The sequence below is a fragment of the Microplitis mediator genome, chromosome 10, assembly GCF_029852145.1.
Source record: "Microplitis mediator isolate UGA2020A chromosome 10, iyMicMedi2.1, whole genome shotgun sequence".
NCBI lineage: Eukaryota > Metazoa > Arthropoda > Insecta > Hymenoptera > Braconidae > Microplitis > Microplitis mediator.
The window spans coordinates 4,394,866-4,415,402 of NC_079978.1; the positions used below are offsets into that span (position 1 = coordinate 4,394,866).

The 20,537-nt window shown below is 32.3% G+C and overlaps 2 protein-coding genes across 3 annotated transcripts in view; one reads left to right on the forward strand and one right to left on the reverse strand.

Annotated features, from left to right (window-relative positions):
- Positions 1 to 20,537, forward strand: part of LOC130676453 (serine-rich adhesin for platelets-like) — a 123,797-nt gene that overhangs the window by 34,578 nt on the left and 68,682 nt on the right. The window lies entirely within an intron of this gene.
- LOC130675769 (uncharacterized) lies at positions 9,688 to 11,457 on the reverse strand. The gene has a single exon (XM_057481611.1). It carries the CDS (start codon positions 11,455 to 11,457, stop codon positions 9,688 to 9,690), a length of 1,770 nt encoding a protein of 589 aa, XP_057337594.1.

The following is a 20,537-nucleotide window of genomic DNA, read 5'->3' on the forward strand; positions in this document are numbered from 1 at the left end:
TATTCACTGATTCAAAGTGCAAATCGAACCACTAATTCCAAAAAGTGGTTCGATTGGCACTCAGAATTAGTGAATATTCACTTATTTCACCAATTCATGTTTAGAGAGTCGCCAGTAACTAAATTTTGACTATGTTGTTAGCAAAAATTGCATTCCATTAAGATGCTATCGAGTAGTAGGGTCAAGGTACATGTACCAAAAGATCGGGACGTTTTCCGCGAAACGAAAATGAAAAAAATATTTATGTAATTCGACTGCTTAAGGCGTAGTGGCCTAAGATTTTTGGCTGACATATCAGCATCTATATGCGAAATATTTTGGAAATTTAGTCATCCAGTAGATTTTTTACTGTGCAATTTTTTTTTTTCGTTGCGCAAATAACGTTCCGAACTTCAAGTACATCAAGGTACCATTTGTGGCCACTGCTCCATTTTTGGACATTCGATTCTTTATATTAATTAATGAACAAGTGTAAAATAAAATTACTATTTTAATAGCGGGTTAAAAGTATCTTTGAACAAATTTTGAAAATTAATTTTGTCACAGCGTCTTTTACAAATTAAGTTGCCAAAAACGGTACCTCTACCCTATATTTTACAATGTGCATAGGAAAAATTTAGATATTTACCACATGTCCTTGTGAGGACATACTGTGCTATCAAACTTTTTAGGTAATTTTTATTAAAAATTTCTCTACCCGCAATGATTCTAAAAGCTTTTTTTTTCTCAGTGTAAGCTTTAAATTCATAACAATATATTATATCGTAAACGAGGTTTAACCAGTAGTGTAATTATTGTATTTAGTCATAGTAGTAGTAGTTGTAGTTGAAGTGTATTACATACACGGTAGTGAAGTTGAAATAAAGTAAAGTAGAGTTTAAAAAAAACTGAAATACTTAAATAGTAAAATTTAATTGAACACTTTAGTATGGTTTTAAGTGATACATATATCAGTTTGCAGTAGTTCTCTAACGGCCGTATGTGTATGCGTATATGTATTGTGTATTGTATGAGTGATATTTAATGTACGTGTGTTTTTTAAACGAAACGAGACGAGGACGAACGATACGCGATGATCGAGGGAAACGCGCGAGTTGGCGGTGTATAATATTTTATAGAGTGTATGTGTAGTAAAAAAAGTTGTGTGTAGTTTGAGCTGAGTTCAGTTTAGTTTAGTAGAGAAGAGAAGAGAAGAGAAGAGAAGTGAAGAGATGAAGTAGCATAGGCTTAATGCCGGTGTGTTGTGTGTGATCATGACGACAGAGAGGCAAAGAGAACTCTGGTCTTTTACACAGAGAAGGGAGAAGCAGCCATTCCAAGCATACTTTACGTCCGGCTTGATTTGCGACGGCCTGTGATATTAATAGCTTATTCATGGTTGGAATTGGAGCACGACTTTACTATCGCTCGCGCCCAAATTCATCTTTAATTATAATTATTTATACTTTATATGAAAAAAAAAATTTTTTTTTACACACACTTTTAAAAATACTTGAAAACTAAATTTTTAAGTAAGAGATTTTAAGAAATAAAACTTATACTTTTTTGATGTAATTTGGTTTGAGAATTTTTTCGAAATAAAAAATAAATAATTGGCCTTAGTAAAGACTTTAAATTGCTGAGAAACAAGTCTCAAGAATGGCTTGAGTTTGGTTTCGGGCGATAGTGTGGAGGATGTATTTGTAATAGAGGTGATGGCTGATGGGATGGTAGTTCTTAAGAATATAAGAAGGTCTAAGGAGAAGGCAAAAGGAAAAAAGCCACACGTGTATAGCGGTTGTTCTCTTCCCCGTAAAGACCAAAGGGAGAAAAGCGTGTCGAATGCACTTGGAGACACCGGGAAAAGAAAAAAAATACAAAGGAAATAGAAATAAAAATAAAAATAAAAAAGATGGTGGAAAAGAAAATGAGGAGGGCTGGTGTGTATAAGGAGCAGAAGCTCAAGTTAAACAACGAACGGTGTGTAATCCTGAACTTACTGGACTTGCGCCAATCCATGTAGCATCCGCTCCACAAATGTTGCTAAATATATATTATATACAACTGCTCCACGTTAAACTCGATAGTGAGGTGACGAGGATTATTTTCGTAAAAATATAAATGTTTTTCTTCATCTAATCCTCCTTAATTATCGTTACTTAAAATTTTTTAATTAACATTTTTATCGAGTTGAAAAAAAAATTTTAACATTTCGTTTAGAATAAAAATAATTAGAAGGTCAACTAGTGAACTTTTGTATTCTCATCAATATTTTCATGTCTGACGTTGGCTATTTATATTAATTTATTAAAAATAAAAATCCAACCTTTATTTATTAAAAAATAAAAAAATAAGAAAAAAGAAAATTTATTTTCAACATCGCTATTTCTCGTGCAAAAGACAGACAATTTATAAAGAGTGGGTCAACCAGTAGGATTCAATCACGTCCCAAGGTCTCGAAGAGAATTCTCGTTCGCCCACGTATACACACTGCTCCGAAATATATGTATATATATATAATATATACATTGCCAACGTCAAATATCCAGATTACCGTAAATACAAACAAAAATAAATACGCCGTCAATCATAACTCGAAAAAAATCCAACTACAATCTAAAGAAAACAAATCTAATGATTTGAATCGTAGTAATAATTTTCATTCATAACAACAAATTTATTTAAATTTAAATATATGAAATATTGCGAGTGTCGTGTTTGCGTGATTTTAAAAATCTACAGTACAACACATTGATATCATAATATTATAATATAATAAAGATGACTTTCGCGATGGTGTAAAGCAACAACAAGTCGAGTGATGATGTCAAGGCCGTATACATTTACATGTACGACACTACTGAAACTGTTGCATGGCAGACCGAGAAGAAACGAAGCATCGTAAGATATGCTGTTTGCATACACGACTCCCAATGAAAATATATCTACATATATGTACCTATAAATATATATAAAGACTCTGCGAGTGAGCAGGAGATACTATACAGCATAATTCTCTATTTGGTAGAACATACAAACATATGTACAAGTGTATATGTAGATGCAGGTATGCGCGAGCATGCAAGAATTTTATTTTTTAGATTTACTGAAGTTTACTATGCGTCGGTCATAAATATACTCGTGTAAAACACGAAAGTATTTTAAATAACGTTAATAAATGTAAGTGCTTAGACATGAAACACTTGCTGTGTATTTTCTCATTACTTTTTTTTTTATTTAACCACTCAAATTCTCATGGATATGTCATGTGACGTATGACGCGGTTCTGCATTAGCTCATTGGTATTTTATTTATTTATTAGTAGATTTCATAGAAATCTATCTTTTGCATTTGTCCTCATGGTGGAATTTTCAAAGAATTTTGCCATAATCTATCATAATTCATCGAGTAGGTTCCAAAAATACCATTGGTTCAAAAGTTTATATATATATGTAATATAACGCGCCATGTTGCGACGATAGCGGCTACAATTTTTAACAGATCTTGATGAAAATTAGCACACTTATTCTATGAACGATTAGCTTGGTTAAGTTCGAAGATGAGCTAAATCGGTCAACTAGTTTAGAAATGGTGGACATTTGAAATTCCAAAAAAAAAAACGAAAAATCCGACTTTTTTGGTTTTTTCCGTAAATAACTTTTTAACGGGTATATCTGTCCTTATTATGTAAAAAGTACTTGATAGCTGATAAAAAAAGCTGTATTTTCCTTTTTTTATTTTTTGTTTTACGATAATTGTTCGACTTTTAATAAGGGTTCAAATTCACATAATTGACTCATGTGTTATGGTGATACTGCCATTGTTTATATCTTTGAAAATTTTTGATGGGTGATTATTAAATTACATATGCTTATTAAAAGTGGAACAATTATCGTAAGAAATGTACTTCCATTTCGGATGCCGAATGGCCTTTTTTTTTGTTTGTTTACTTTTGGCGATTGAGGATAAAACAAAGTAAGCTGATGTAGAGAATAATTTAAGGGATTTGTAAGTTTTAAAATCAGGACGTGATGACCGATTGAAATGTCTTAACAGGAAATCTCTTGCGCTCTGGACCCTGGCCAGCCAGTATAACTGTCGGAGGAAAGTGGCGAATCCAATCTGACGGATTTAAGTTTTACCACCCGGCTCCTATCCGTATCGTCAGCATGTTGGTCTGTACAGAGCTTACAGTTTACTGTCTATGTACTTGTTGTATGGTAGTAGTATTTGTAGAGTAATGCAGACGGTTGAGCGAGTTTCATCTGGGCGGGAATGAGAAGTGCAGTTAAAGAGACGCCAAGAGTTTTACTGAAAAGAGTAAATGTAGAGAGTAGAGTAGAGGTAGAAAGTTAATTCGGAGCGTTGAGATCTTTGGTTGTAGTATTGTGGTTGGTATTTACTTTTCCTACTACTGACTTACGTTAACACTTTTAAACATCTTTTCTTTATGTTTATTAACGTCAATTAATTAGGGTTTATTTTTATTTTTATAAATTACATACATTGTTTTATATTTTAATAACTGGGTTCACTTTTTTTACCGAGTCACGTGTTTTAAAAGGTAAAAAAAATTATTTATAAGGTTCGGTAAAATTTACGAGTCCTAGGATAGAAAAAAATAAAAAATAAATTGGAAAAAAAGTTGAAATAATAGTGATTTCATGGTAGTATTATTTCAAACACGTTTTACATCACAAAATTTATATGAAACGGTCTCAACTGTCGGTATATGTGTATATATGGGTAGGTAGTGGTGTCAGTAGAAGTAGACTATAAAAGAGAGGAATAGAAAATAGAGAGAATGCCACGAAGACATTTTCTAGCCCAGAGGGGTTGGATATATCTCGAGCAAAGGAGCAAAGAACGAAAGTAAAGGAAATAAAGAAGTTGAGTATGGCGCCGAGTTGTAGAAGCCAAGACGCAAGCAAAGAGTCTACCGAGCACTACTAGTATAAGTATAGGCAAAGGGGACAAGGGAAGTAGCCCTCAAGACTTTAAAGCCGAGCGCTTGTGGAAGATAAAAAAGATAAGCAAAAATAAAAAACGGAAAAAAAGTGAAATGAAAATGAAAAGAGCCAGTGTACAAAGATCAACAGAAAATATTAATAAAAAAAATAAAATAATAAATTAAATTAATGAAAAATAACTTCGGTTTATACCGATAATTAAAAAAGTTTGTTTTGTTTAATTCGTTAGTCAATTCGTTGAATTTTAATTACTCTAGGGAGATTATATATATATATATAACATATATATTTTATGTTACACATGTGCTGAACATGATAATTATATCGAGTAGATGTGTGGCTACAAAAGTCATAGCCATCACTGAATCTCTATTCCATGACATAACGTTTTGTTTACATCTATATATATATATCTATATAGTAAATTGATAATACAAATTAATTTATTGTAGTAATTTTCAATGCATTGAGATTAAAGGAATTAAATCGGTCATTAAAATTTATTGATATTTATTAACATACAATTTCAATAGATTATTTTGTAATTTTAATTAGCAAACTTTAAACATTAATAATAATTAAATCGATTTAAACCAAGTGTCCATATTAAATTTTTAAATTGATACGCATTAGTTAAATATGTACATAGCATAGTAATGTAGTAATAAATATTTATAGATTGTAAAAAATGTATTATATTTAAAATAAATCGAAATCGATTATAACTATTGATATTAAAGATTACAAAAGTAAATATTTAATTAATAGATAAAATTAATCTTACGACAAATTGAAAAATAACTGACGTGAACAAACTGAAGATATACACGATAAAAGTTTTATTATTATCATTATTATTATAGATATAGATATAGATATAGACATATCCCATGAGTTTTGAACAAGTTTAAGTCGGAGTTGTATACTCTTTCTCTTTAAAGTCTCGGCAGTATACGGTACTGTGCAAAGTGCCGAGTAGAAAGCGACCTACTTGCGGCTCCAGTAATTATAAGCCTTGAACCAAGTAAACGAATGGTGGGAAATAATTCAAGACTGTAGTTTACTAAGATTTTATACAAAAACAATAAAAATAAATAACTTAGACATCGCGGCTTTTGATTTTATAAACATTCAAATCAAGTTTCTTAACTTCCCGCTATAAAAATTGTAAATTTTCAAAAAAAGAGAAGTTATTGGTTTCGGTCCGATTTTCCAAAAACCGAGTTTTCATCAGATCTCGAAGTTTTGAGGTCCTAAGAAGCTACCCGGGTCAAAATATCTAGCCTCATTGAACCCAAGTAAGCCTCAATCCAGTCTCACTGAGTAAAAAGAGCATTTTGAGCCTCAAATGATGTTCAACAAACCTCAACGAGCCTCAAATGGTGATCAAATATCCTCAAGAAGCTTTGATGAGCCTCAAATGAACCTACTACTCGACTATGTATTTTAAATTCGATTAGTATTATTTGAGGCTCAAAACGCTTTTTTTACTCATTGAGACTTATTTGGGTTCGATGAGGCTAGATATTTTGACCCGGGTATATTCCGACTATTTCCAGATGAACGAACGGTTGTGTGTGTGTGTTTGTATATAAACTTTTATTGTCCGACGATATCTATGGAACGAATCAACCGATTTGCACGTTCTCGGCGGCAATCGAATGGCTCACCGAGACTTAGAACTGAATAGATTTTGGAGTCGATCGGTAGAGTAGTTTGCAAGTTAGAACAATAAAAAAAAAAATTTATTTTTAAAGTTTTTGTTTGTGTGAAGATATCGTCGGACAAAAATTACTTCTTTTTAGCGACAGTATATTTGCGGTCCAGCCCTTTGTGAGCTCGAAGAGCTCAAAAGTTAGCCAGTAATAACAAGCTCGAGTTCAAAAACAGCGGGAAGCTTTGGGGTTTTTTAGATTTTTTTATTTATTTCTGGATATTTTTTTTAAATGAAATTTTAATTTTAGTTTTGATAGAGGTGCATAACGTCAGAGGACGATTGATTGAGCTGGATAGAGGTTTTGTGCAGTAGTAGGTAATAGTACCGAGTTTGAATTTGCAAAGCGCGTACATACGGACCAGTCGGAATTCGTTTGTGCCTGCCGGAAGTCGAAACGTTTTCACATTGGGGTTGAATGCCATTTGGGATCGTCGGGGCTGTTACTGCTGCTGCTGCTGCATTGATCGCAAACTAAACGGGATGAGGGATGTGTCGGGGTGTACGACTGGGAGAGTAGGGAAAGGCTTCAATCGTTCCTTGCATTTTACTCTCTGGCTGGTTCCAATCCAAATCAAGTATTGTGTGCCACGCAAATGTGTGTGTATGTGTGCTTTGTTGTGCACTCCGCGATAAGGATTATTACAACGAATTAAATTACCTCGTTTGTTTTATTTTTTGTTATCGTATATATTTTTTATTTATTTCACATTTTATTCAAAACCTACTCGATTATTTTTTTTTTTCGGAGTTTAACGTTAATTAAAAATATACTTGGTCCCCTCCGGCTAAAGAGTTATCGGTTTTTAAAAATAAATATATCAATATTTTGTTAATTTTTATGTAGCTCGTTAATACATCATCCGATTTCCATATACTTTTTTATAACACAAAGAAAAATATTTAAAAAAGTAAATAAATAAATAAAAATACTCAAAGGATATATTTTTAATAAAAAACCTGCATGTGTACTTAAATATCCGTTTTAATTTCTATATTTGATAAAACCCGATATTTCAATTAATTTTATTGGAAAAAAAAATATTTTAATTGATGCATTTAACTTTTTAATAATATTTTAAATAAATTTATTCAAATATTGATCAAGTACCGAGTAAGTTTCAAACAAATTTATTCGTTGAAAAAAATTATTTAAATAATTGAGATAAAATGGATAAAGTTTTTATTTTTTCTCCTAAATATAAAATATTTAAATTATGATTACAGAGTAACTGGAACCCTTTTATGAACTTTAGGTAATAAAGCGTCAATATTTTAAGTAATTAAATATAAATCGTAAAATTGAAATCAATAGAGTTGGTAATTGATCGTAGAGATGAGAATAAATGCAAGTCGGGGTTGAAGCTTGTCTACTAATTTAATTTTCTTTTTATTTTACTTGAGCTTTATTCTACGCGATTTATTATTCGGCAATGAAAATTCATGAAGCGAAGTAGAGAATAAGCGAGAAGTAAACTATGGAGGTACAGTTGGCAATGAAGTACAATAAACCGATCAAACGAGCTCGCCGAAGGCGAGCGAAGTTCGATCGATATTATGCGAAGACGTCTCGTTCGAAGATGATTACAATTGTAGTAGCGTCAGCTATGTCCAAATCCACAACTTTTAGAGTTTCAAATTTAAAATTCTCGGTGCTGCCGCCATCCATGGTGGCGCTCCGTATCCCTGACTTACTTCATACTTTTAGAGCTTGTTCTCTACAATTAAAGATTAAGGAAATTTGTTTCATCGTTTCAATTCAGAAGATGATTACGGGCAGGGTTATGCTCGTGTGTGGTGGGAAGTAATCATCTTCGAACGAGACGTCTTCGCATAATATCGATCGAACTTCGCTCGCCTTCGGCGAGCTCGTTTGATCGGTTTATTATGCTACGACGTCTCGTTCTCGATGATTACAATTGTAGATGTTCAGCGGTATTTAATTTCCTTACTCTTTAATTTCTTTTTTTTTTTTTTTTTTGTAACTATTAGCAACAAAAAAAAAAGAAAATTTAGACACTTATTTATTCATTTTTAATTTTTGTTTATTGAAGCATGCAAATGATTAGTTAAGATAATTATATAAATTTTATGTAAGGACACTTCGTGCAAATGTATCATTTGATTCCTGTATTGGTCTATTGTAAAACCTAGCGAAGACGGATGACTGCTTGGACCATCCCGCGGTCCTTCTAATTGTGTCGATATCAATTCCCCGAGCGTTGGCTTTGGAGACTGCGGCGTGCTTGGTACTGTACGCGCTGAACTGAGATGTATCGACTCCAGCCATTTTCAAAAAATCTTTTACCCAATGGCTGAGCGTTTGAGCACTTATAGCCTTATGTGGCTTAACAGTAGAAATAAACAGGGCCTCAATATTTCCTCTCAATTGTTTAGTAACCTTCAAGTATTGTACGAGAGTCCTAGCGACACATATTTTTTGTTTTTCCTCAAAAAATGGTAGAGTCAAATCTGGCTGGTAACCCCCTGGTTTTGAAGTCTTTATTAACTCTGGGACTTTGATATTAATAGATGTGGCGGATATTTTAATATTATCTATGGTAATAAGCGCCATAGTTTGCAGGCGTTGAGCCGTTGCGAGCATCATAAGCGTGACTGTTTTTTGTGATAATTCCTTGATTTTTAAGTTTACTGTCTCTGGCATAGACTCTATATACTGCAGGACACAATCAACATTCCACGTTGTTGTATACTTTGGCCTGGTGGGACGATTTTTAAAAATGCCACGCATGAATCGCGTTATAAGTTTCTCGTTTGTGTGATCTTGATGAGTAATTAGAGCTATAGCTGCCCTGTCGGAATTAAGCGTACCATATTTATATCCCGCATGAAACCTCCTAGTAAGAAATTCCACAATCTTGACGTCGTCAGTGTGATGGACATCGTAATCCTTTTCTTTTGTAAATAACCACCATGCCTTAAGAGAAGATTCGTATTGTTTCAATGTAGATTTTGTGACAGAATCTACCATGATATTTACTGCTTCTAGCGGAAGTCCTTGATTCAGATATTTTTGCCTGATAAGTACGCCACTACCAGGGAAAGCCTGCTCGCCAGCGGATGCGTTTTGGTCCTACAGGGAGATAATAATAAATGCTTATTAGGTTTGAAAACAATAGGTGGTTCTCTGAGCAACGAATTAAGCAAAGGATACCACGGCTGAGTGGGCCAGTCTGGTGCTACTATTACCCCCTCGGCTTTGTCAGTAATAAATTTCTTAATCACTGCAGTGATTAAAGCGAATGGTGGAAAGGCATACACTCTTTCATTTTTCCAGGAAATTGTGAATGCATCTACTTTAAAAGATTCCGGGTTAGGGAATCTAGAGCAAAATTTTTTAACCTTCCGGTTCTCATATGTTGCAAATAAATCTATAGTGAAAGGGCCAAATTTTTTAACCACTGAGTCAAAAACCTCATTGGCTAACTCCCACTCCGTGTCTATGTTAGTAATTCTGGAAGCTGCATCGGCATGGAAATTTTCTTTTGATGAAATATAACTTGCGAAGATCCAAATCTTCCTATGCTCACACCAATCCCAAATTTCCTGTGCTAGATTACTCAGCTTCGGATACTGGACACTGCCTGCTCTGTTGATATAAGCTATAGCTGTGGTGTTGTCTATTCTTAGGAGTATCTCACAGTTGTTTAATTTACTCGCAAATGATTTGAGAGCATGAAAAGCTGCTAAAAGCTCCAGGAAATTTATATTGTATCTACGCTGATCGGCATTCCACCAGCCATGGGCTGATTTACCATTGCAGAAAGCCCCCCACCCTGTCAAGGAGGCGTCTGAAGAAATCTCGATACTATATTCTGCTGTTCTTATCGGATTTTTTCCAATTTGACTATTAATCTTCCACCAGATTAGATCCCTTTCCAGATAGGATTTAATCACCATCTTACCATCGTAGTCTCCATCATTAACTATTAAATCTAGGAACTTTTGACGTTCTAATTTCTTACAGTGGGACAATCCGTAAGCGACTGCTGGACAGGCAGCGTTTAGCGTACCTAACAACGTAGCAAATTCTCTAATTTTACATATCGTTCCTATTTTAAATTCAGCAACAAGATTTTTAATGTGCTCTTTTTTGGCATCTGTTAGCTCGATAGTACAGTCAACTGAATTTACTATAAAACCAAGGAATTTGCATTTTTGAGCAGGAACTAGGCTACTCTTCTCATCATTGATGACAAACCCAAGCTTTTGTAAAAAATTCCTTGCCCATAAAACTTTCTCCCGACAGATATTATAAGATTTCGCTATGAAAATTATGTCATCAAGATAAATTGCTAGCAAGAAACCCTTCTCTCTCAGAAAATTTACTATCGGCTTCATCAACTTGGTGAAAATGTAAGGGCTTATAGACAAACCAAACGGGAGGCACGTGAACTGATAGATCTGACCCTGGAAAATAAACCTCAAGTATTTTCTACTACTCTCTGCCACTGGTACGAGAAGGTAGGCATCTTTAAGATCTATAGATGCCATAAAATCATTTAACATCAGAAGATTTTTTACAGTTCTGATGTCTTCCATCTTAAAATGAGGGGCTGCAATAAACTTATTTAAATTTTTTAAATTCAATATAAACCTATGAGAACCATCCGGCTTTTTAACCAAAAAATAAGTTGAAATAAATTGACCTTCGACAGCGTCGCATTTTTCTATAGCTTTTTTATTGAGAAGTTTGTTTACCTCCATTTCAATTAAAATTTCCTCATTTTTTGACCTAATTCGCTGCTCAGGAATAGCCTTTTGCTGTGGCATATTTTGGAATTGAATAGTGTATCCTTCCAAGAAGGATAAAATCAAATTATCTGTCGTTATATTTTTCCATTCTTCTTGGAAAAAATATAATCTACCACCTATGGGTAGCTTCCTTACCTTGGTTACTTCTTCGACTGGTCCCTGGAGTCCCTGCTCTTCTCCCGCGAAGAAGTTTGACCTCTGCGGTTCTGATTTCTCAGCTTGAAGCGCGAGAATCTCCGATGATTGGCTGGGCCCGTCTGTCTGTATTGGACAGACGGGCCTTTCCAGTTTCCCTGGGCTTGAGAACTTGAAAAAGGTCTCTTGGGAGTTTTTTCAGTCCCTTTCAAGTTTTGACAGGCACTTTCAATAGTTTTTGCTTCCTTAATTTGGTCTGCCAGTTTGTCACCATAAAGCCACTCCTCTGAGTGAATTGAATCCACCAAAGATTTTACACTCTTTTTCATTACTGGTGTAATGTATGCTTTCCTAGCTGCCGAGTGCTGGTGGAAAGTTTCAGCTAATAACTTCCCAGCGTCGCTGAGACACTCCAACAGCTTCAATTCATCAACTTCTTCTTCCGGATCTTTGAGCAGTATTGACATAGCAGACCCCACCGCAATAATTGCCGTTCCTACTTGCTCCTGAATTTCAACAAAATGTTGATCTCTCTTTTTGGTTACCTCCGCCAGAGCTCCCATAATCTCCAAGTTTATTTTTGGAGGTTCAGTATATAAATCCCCTTTTCGCGGATATTTTTTGAGTAAACTTTTCTTAACTTCGTCAGACAGGCCCTCTTTCATCCAAGCTTTCCAGCGGTTTTTTATTTCTGTATGTAACTCAACAGAGTTTTCCGGTTTGACATTAGGATCCTCTCCTAAAATTTTTAGTACCTCTGAGTCTAGAGACAACGTCTCTTTTTTAGGCTCTTCTGATTGTATTTTGGTGGGAGACACCTGCGGAGTTTCAAATGCTATCTCCTCAGTCGTTTCCTCCTGCTGATTATCCTTACCGGGTGTTGATTGCTCGAGAGTTTCTCGATCTACGCAACAAAAACAAATTGTTGTAAATAAAACTCTTAACACTTATTGTGAAGGTTTTAATTATAATTATGCAGCAGGTAATAAAAAAAAAAAAAATTCGTATTGAATTTTGAGCTATTTGCTCTTTGACTTATTGTCTAGTCGCCTTTGTTAGGCTTGCGTTAGTCGTATTGATACTACGCAATGTATTCAAATAAATGGCAAAGACTTTTTTTTTTTTTTTTTTTTTTTAAACGGGACATATCCTACCTGGAGTTGACTCCTTTTGATTATTCTCCTGATTTTTATTTAATTGTTGACTGGCCAACAACTCCACAACCTTTGTTAGGTTATCTAGCTGCTTCTGCATGCCTTGCCATTTCCTGTCCTCTTCACGTCCACGTTTTCTGTCATCTGATCTGGATCGCGAACGTTTTCTTTTTCTGTCCTTCGCCATTATTTTTATTAATAATATACCAAAATTATTTAATAAGTAATAATCTTTTTATGAGATTGTTAAAACATCGATGTTGTTATTTGGACACAACGAAACTATATGAAGTAAGTCAGGGATACGGAGCGCCACCATGGATGGCGGCAGCACCGAGAATTTTAAATTTGAAACTCTAAAAGTTGTGGATTTGGACATAGCTGACGCTACTACAATTGTAATCATCGAGAACGAGACGTCGTAGCATAATAAAATAGTGTGCAAGATAAAATTTTATCAAAGTAATCGCTCATTGTGCTGTTAACTCTTGCCAGTGACAATTGACTTGGATTGACACTGTGCAAAGTTTTCATGTTATCCAATATCGTCGAATAAATTTAAGCTCCAGATTTGTCGAGAGTATTTTAAACAAAGTAAACTCTGATAGGGTACCGTCAAGTCACGCTGCAACGTGCTACGAAATTGTTGTTTACTTTATTAGAGCTTCTGCTACGGTTATAGAAAATAAATATAGATTTAGATGCACAGAATCTACTGTCGGGAGTATTCTGCACTCGAAATAGTCCAGTAGCTAAACATTTCTTGGACTCTAAATCTGATATACCCGAGTCAACACACTACAAAGTATAAGACGAGAGAAGGAATAGTACAAGGCAAACGTCTTGAAATTGCTCACTTGAGTTTGGTCCTTGTGTACATATGTAATACATGAGTGCAACGATCCGAGAAAAATAATCGCGGATGGGATATCATACAGAAATAATACTTGTGGTCAAGGGTTTGTTTATAATATACCCACTTATTTATACTTTAGATATTTCATTTTGTACTTAAACTAATTGCTTTACTTTTTATTTAAACTTTTCAATTTGCGGAGATCAAACGATAAAAGTTATGAGTGTTTTTATTGATATGCTCTTTAATTTTATTTTTACTTTGTATGGAAGTATAAATATGTTTGAAAAGAAAATTCTTACGGAGGAAATTATTATAATGAAGGGAATGTAAATCGAAATTAGTTTTCTTTGATATTTATTTATACAAGCAACATTTGATTTTTAATTTTTGCTCGTTTGTTAGTATGGATAAAAAAAGCCGCGAAAAATAAACTTAAATTTCCGGATTCAAAATTTTTGATTTATTTATTTATTGTTATAATTTAATTATAAATTAGACAGTTAAACAAATTAATTGGTAGCTGTCGAGTGTGAACAAAGATACGCTACGGGTAAAACAATCAGGCCCGACATGAAATCTCGGTAATTTAATATGATCCTGAAGATAGCAGACATTTAACAATTTTTGAATTTTTGTTTTTCAACAAATCAATTGCAAAAAAAATAAAATAAAAATATGCATGTGTAGAAAATTTAAAAAGCTACAGGTGTAATTTTTTCAAATATTTTTTTTTTATGGTTTATCGTTTAAAAAAAAATTCAAAAATTATTAGACGTCTGCTAACTTCAGTATCATAATTTAATAATTGAGTATTTTTAATGTAAAAAAAAAAAAACAATTTGCTGTCATTTGATAAAATCAGTCTCAACTCACGGCAATTCAGAATTTTGATATTGAAGTTATAAATATAATGAGCTATCAATATATTTTATTATTATTGAAAAATATATATGAATAATGCAGAAAAAGTATTTGTAAAATAGAAAAAATAATAGATGTAATTTATCCTAGAAAGAACTTACGGGTATCATTTTAAAGTACATATTCATATACATCCTAGCATCGTACGTACTTATATATGTATAAATATAGCACTAGCAAGTTTTGCAGTTTATACTTTGGCTCAATAGCTTTACCTACCAACCAACCAGTCTTCTGCGCTACTGCATCTACACTAGCGTGTTCATGGCATCAATAATTTGCTTCTCTATCTTATATTTACTCAACGACCAAAGGAGAGAAAGGAAGAGAGAGATAGAAAAATAGCGAGTAATAGAAATATATCACCATTCTATGAATATATATATATATATATATATATATATATATATATATATATATATATATATATATATTTATATATAAATGTGAGTATTCAAAAGCAAAGAAAGATGTGAATAGTAAGAAATAAAATTACACAATGTCAGAGAAAGAGAGAGAGGGAGAAAGTTGGAAAAGCGGAAAAGCTAGCCAAAGAGAATATGAACAAGAGTTATATATTTGTATAGAAATAAAACGCGGGGTTCGCAAAATGTCGAAAGTTATGATTTAATGATATTCTAAATTAATTTTTATTACCTAATTTTATTTATTCATAGTAATATACATATATTATATGTATTTATAATATATAATGTTTTAATAGTCACATATGTGAAGTCAAATGGATTTCTATGTACGGAGAGAAATTTAGGTAACCGTTCCTAGTACCCTCTTAAAATAAATCAGTGAAAAGACCTGCAAATCAGTGAATATTCACTGCGAATCAGTCCCAAGTATATCACTGATTGAATTAGTGATATACTTGGGACTATTCGTGCTTGTGAATATTTACTTTTCACTGATTCTATTTAAGAGAGTATGTTTATGAAATTTCATCCCATACCGTTATGGTAATGATTACTTGGAATTATGGGATATAGACCCATACTTTCTGGGAAAAGTTCCTATAAGTATGGGAACAATTCCCATCATTATCGCAGCAGTTCCCATATCGCATGTGAAAGAATCATAGTAATGATTACCATAATATTATGGTAATCGTTCTCATTATACTATGGTAAACGTTACCATATATTATAGTAATGGTTACCATATATATGGTGATGGTTACTATATATTATAGTGATGGTTACTATATATTATAGTGATGGTTACCGTATATTATGGTAATGGTTATCATAATGTTATATATAGTAATAATAACAATAATATATATGGGTGCCGTTCCTATCATCGACATTTCAAAAAAACCGGTTACCATGCAATATGGGAACCATTCCCATAATATATTGTAATTGTTACCATACATTTCTCTCCGTGCAAACGAATTATTAAAATATGACAACAATTTTAAAATTCAATATATATGACATTTAAGCAATATTCATTATCATTAGATTTGATAATTTTATAAATCTCTTTAGCTGATTACGTAAATTGAATTATTTTTGATGAATAAAGTGATTGAAATATTTATTTGGCATTCTTTGAATAATGCACGAGGTAAAGTGTATGTATTTATAAACTCTTCGTTACTCGTTATTTATATATAAATTTTCAAACTTGGGAAAATTAAATAGTAATGCTAAATAACGAATTTATATTTACGTTGGGTACAAAATGTGATATTTATAAATGTGAAATTGTCATGTTTTTACAAATTAATTACATTAAAATTTTAATGTGTTAACACATTAATTTATTTATAGTGTCGAAAATTTTAAATATTTTATCAGAGGTTCAGTATAAACTCTAGTGATTCATTGCATAATTGATCATTTCAGGTTAAATTTGGAATTTTTTAAATTTAATGGTAAAAACTTTTTTTTGGTGTGTCCGTAATGGATCACTTACAAGACCTCTCGAACACCCGTCTCTCATATTTAATAAAAATTGAATATTTTTGGGAATATTTAAGCGTCAAAATTTAACATGAAAATAAAATTATTTTTCTCAAATCCCCGGGAAGTTTAAATTTTTATATGAACTAATTTTTTTGAATTTATTTGAGAATTTATTTTAAATGAAAATAAAAAAACCCACACGTTGGGAATCAAATTAAAGTTTATAATCAATCGATTTCTATAATCTACTTTTAATGATTTAATTGTTTGAAAAAAAAAAAACAATCAAAAACGTTTAAAAGTATTCCCCTATCTCCGATCTTCAGACTAGGCTCAAAAAATCAAGTATAAATTTTAAATGGAAATTATTTAGAGTCGAATGTTTTAGTTTGCATCAAAAAATTTATTTTAAAAAATAATTGATAAATTATCTACGAAATTTGACCACTAACAGAAGAAATAAAAATTCTAATTCAATAAATTAAAATCTTCAACGATCGATTGTGTAGCAAATATTGATCTCCTATGATTATATCGCACTGTAAAAAATTTCGGTGTAAAAATGGACCCGGAGAACTTTACACGGCCGAGTAGTGTCAAATAACGGTGTAAAATTCCTTCGGTGAATTTTTTTCCATCCGTGTAATTTTGACACGGTGTAATCTACTTTTTTTTACACCATTCCGTGTTACTCGTTATAATTTTCATTAACGAGCAAAAAATGATGTTGAATATTTTTACTACTCAATCAATAACTATATTAATTTTATTTCGATATTAAATAGTATTTTGAAAATTTAAATATTTTTATGATTCATTTTCTTAACGCAAAATTATCATGAATTATAAATTCACACCGTTTAAATTTAACACAATATTTGGTGTAATTTTCACACCAAAATTTTTACACCGAGAAATTTACACTGGGTCCAAAAAATTTTTTACAGTGCGAGTACTAAAAGTCGAAATAAAGCCGTTGTCAATAATTACGAGAACAAAAATTTGTATATACACACTTTGATTGTACTGACATCTATGTCATAGATGTATTTTTATAAAGTTTTAAAATACCAATATAAAAAATTTTCTGCTATCAATTTATCAGAACGATCGCCAGGAAGTTATAAAAAATTCTCCAATAAAAAAATGAATATATATATATATAGAATTCTAATAATCCTGGCAATGTCAATTTACAAATGAAATCTATAACCGATATTACTTGGATAAAAACGAACTCAGTTTGAAAAAGAAAAGCAGGTGCATTAAAAAAATTAAGAATAAGAATAAAAAGAGGTAATGAAAGTGGCTTAACAAAGTATTAATTAAGTAAATTCAAATAACGTTACGCTTATTATTAAACAATTGAAATTTAATGGATTTTTAATACGTATATAATAAACGACTAATAATAAGATAATTCTCTTACATTAGCGATTGCGTGTTTTTTTTTTTTTATTTTATTTTAGTTAGCTATATCACGTCAGAGTGTAGAACGCGTGGGCGCGTCACGAAGCGAGAATAAATAACTCACATACATGGACACATGCATATTTACACATACGTAAACACATTTACAAACACATGAGCTAACTCATTTACACACTCGCCACATGATATGCGGGGGAGCGCACATGATACGAACGCAGCTAAAGAGAAAGATAAAGAGAAAGCACAAGAGTTAAAGCAAGAGAAACTTTATCGTACATTATCCACCAGCTCTACTCTACACACTATACTACACTACACTACACCACACTAGGTGGTTCCGTGCAGCAGCTTTGAGAATAAAACGTGGGGCCAAAAGGTACAATCGATACACAACGCGACTCGCGATAATGGAGTTAATAAAAATATTTTAAAAATAAACAACGCAAACCTTTTAAACAAACAACTGAAAAAACTATACGTGTAAAATACAGAAATGAATAATAAAATAACGTTAAGTAAATAAATAAAAATAAATGATAACTAAACTAAACAATGCATATTCTATTGATTCGTTGATGATAAAATACTCGGGTGAATGTGGGCTGGAGTTATTGATATTGATAAAGAGCAAATCACGTAACGTGCCAATAAAAATTCAGTGCTGGAGCTTCAGTTTTTTTTTTTAAATGCCCAAAGTGCATTTTCCCGATAAAAGTACTCTTCTTTTTTTCTTTTTTTTTTTTTGTTGTTTACTTTATTTCTATTTTGTACAGCTATGCTCAACAAATCGACGAAATAGTTTTAGCAAACGAGGGGAGTGATAGAGAGAAAATAAAAATAAAAATAGACAATGACACCAACAATCTCGGTGCGTTCATTCCACTGGACTAACAGTATTCAATGAATAAATGTTGTGTATATATTTATGTATTTGTATATATATATATATATATATAGATGTATTTTATCTGAAAGCGTGTCGTGCGTGACGTATCGCGCGGTTGCTCTCTCGCTATGGAACGACGAGCATGCTGCGCTGAAGCTTTGCGCTGAACACATTGAATTTAAATTATCCCGCTGTTCGCGACAACATCATATTCAATCCCCGCTTAGTATCAAATGAATTATTTTGTCTCGTCGATCAGCAAATGTTCAGTTTTTACTTGTCCTTTTTTTATTTTTTTACGATCAAAAGAGTATCGTCAACGTTTTCCGGATTATATAGACGTGAAAAATTTTTATTTGATACACATTTATTTGCGGAAGTAACTAAAAAAGTTGTGATGTTTTTTTTTGTGACACTGCGCAATTATTAATTTAGATGTCTGATATAAGTTGTGGTTGTTGTTGATGTTATTTTTTTTTCTTTAATATTTTTGTTGTCGCTTTTGGCACACGTTCCCAGGAGCATTTAACCTTTCCCTTGCTCTCATTATTATCTTTCTTTATCGTGCTAATGCCCATGCTCGTTCGTTACATGAACCTTTTTGGTTCGTGAGCGGTACACTAGCTTTGCTCGCAAGTGAACCAGCAGGCCCGGGGTGTAATATAATTCTCGGCAAGTGAATCTCCCTCGGGCGTATCATGGCTGTAAATATCCCGTGAAATCGTTCTATCGTAAATACCTATCCTCATTTACTCACTGGCAATCAATTTAAATTCCTTTGAGTCTTGAACTACACCAACAAAGCCGCGATGCTTTGTCCTCTTGTATAAACCGCCTGTTTTTTATATTTATTGCTTATTTTTTATTCATTATATTATTATAAAAATATAATGAATTGTTAAGCCAGAAAATGATGAGAAAAAATAAAATCTCTTTTTGTGTGTTAGAAAGATTTATAAAAATAACAAACTCCGTTTTTACTTCGTTATCTTTTTATAAACTTTATACTGTTACTGTTTTATCTAATTTCTTTTATATTTATTATTAAATAAATAGAGTAATGAAATTTAACCAAGGTCTTGATTCGGTGCGCACTTTTTTTCGTTGTTACTGATAAGATAAATTAATAAAAACTTTTTACTAATTTCTATCAGTATTTTAAATATTTTCAATGATCAGTTAAATTATTTAATACATCCAGGAAATGATGATTTTTTTTTCCATCTGCCAATAATGTCCGCATGTCAATTGTGAAAATTATTTTCGTATTATTAGTTTCGTAAATTTTATTTTAAAGACCGCCGTTGAATTTTTTTTACTGTGTAAATACGAACCCTGACAGTTTTATAAAACCCATCACTAATTATGAGGTTACATATAAATACAATACACATATATATATATATATATATATATATATATATATATATATATATATATATATAAAAATTCGATGAGTGTATTAGTGAATTCTCATCGTGATAAAAATAAAATCCGAGGAGTGGAAACGAGTGCAGCAGTAGCAGTAAAAAAAATAGATTTCGACTGTAGAGTGTCTGCAAACGTATACATATATGTATATAGATATAAAGATATGAAGAGCAGTGTCTGAGTAGGAGCATAATATAACGACGACGAGGTCGATGAAAGAGGAAGTAACGGACAGAATAAAAAGAGAGGGTTTTACTGAGAGTGGATGGCCTGGAGGAAATTGAAAGAAGACGCCAAGAGTTATGGAGAAAGAGTAAACGAGTAGTTGTAATAAAGAGTGAGTGAGTGGCAAGTGA

Bases quoted from the DNA above. Each gene is read 5' to 3' on its own strand.
- LOC130675769 (XM_057481611.1), bottom strand. From the start codon at position 11,457: ATGCCACAGCAAAAGGCTATTCCTGAGCAGCGAATTAGGTCAAAAAAT.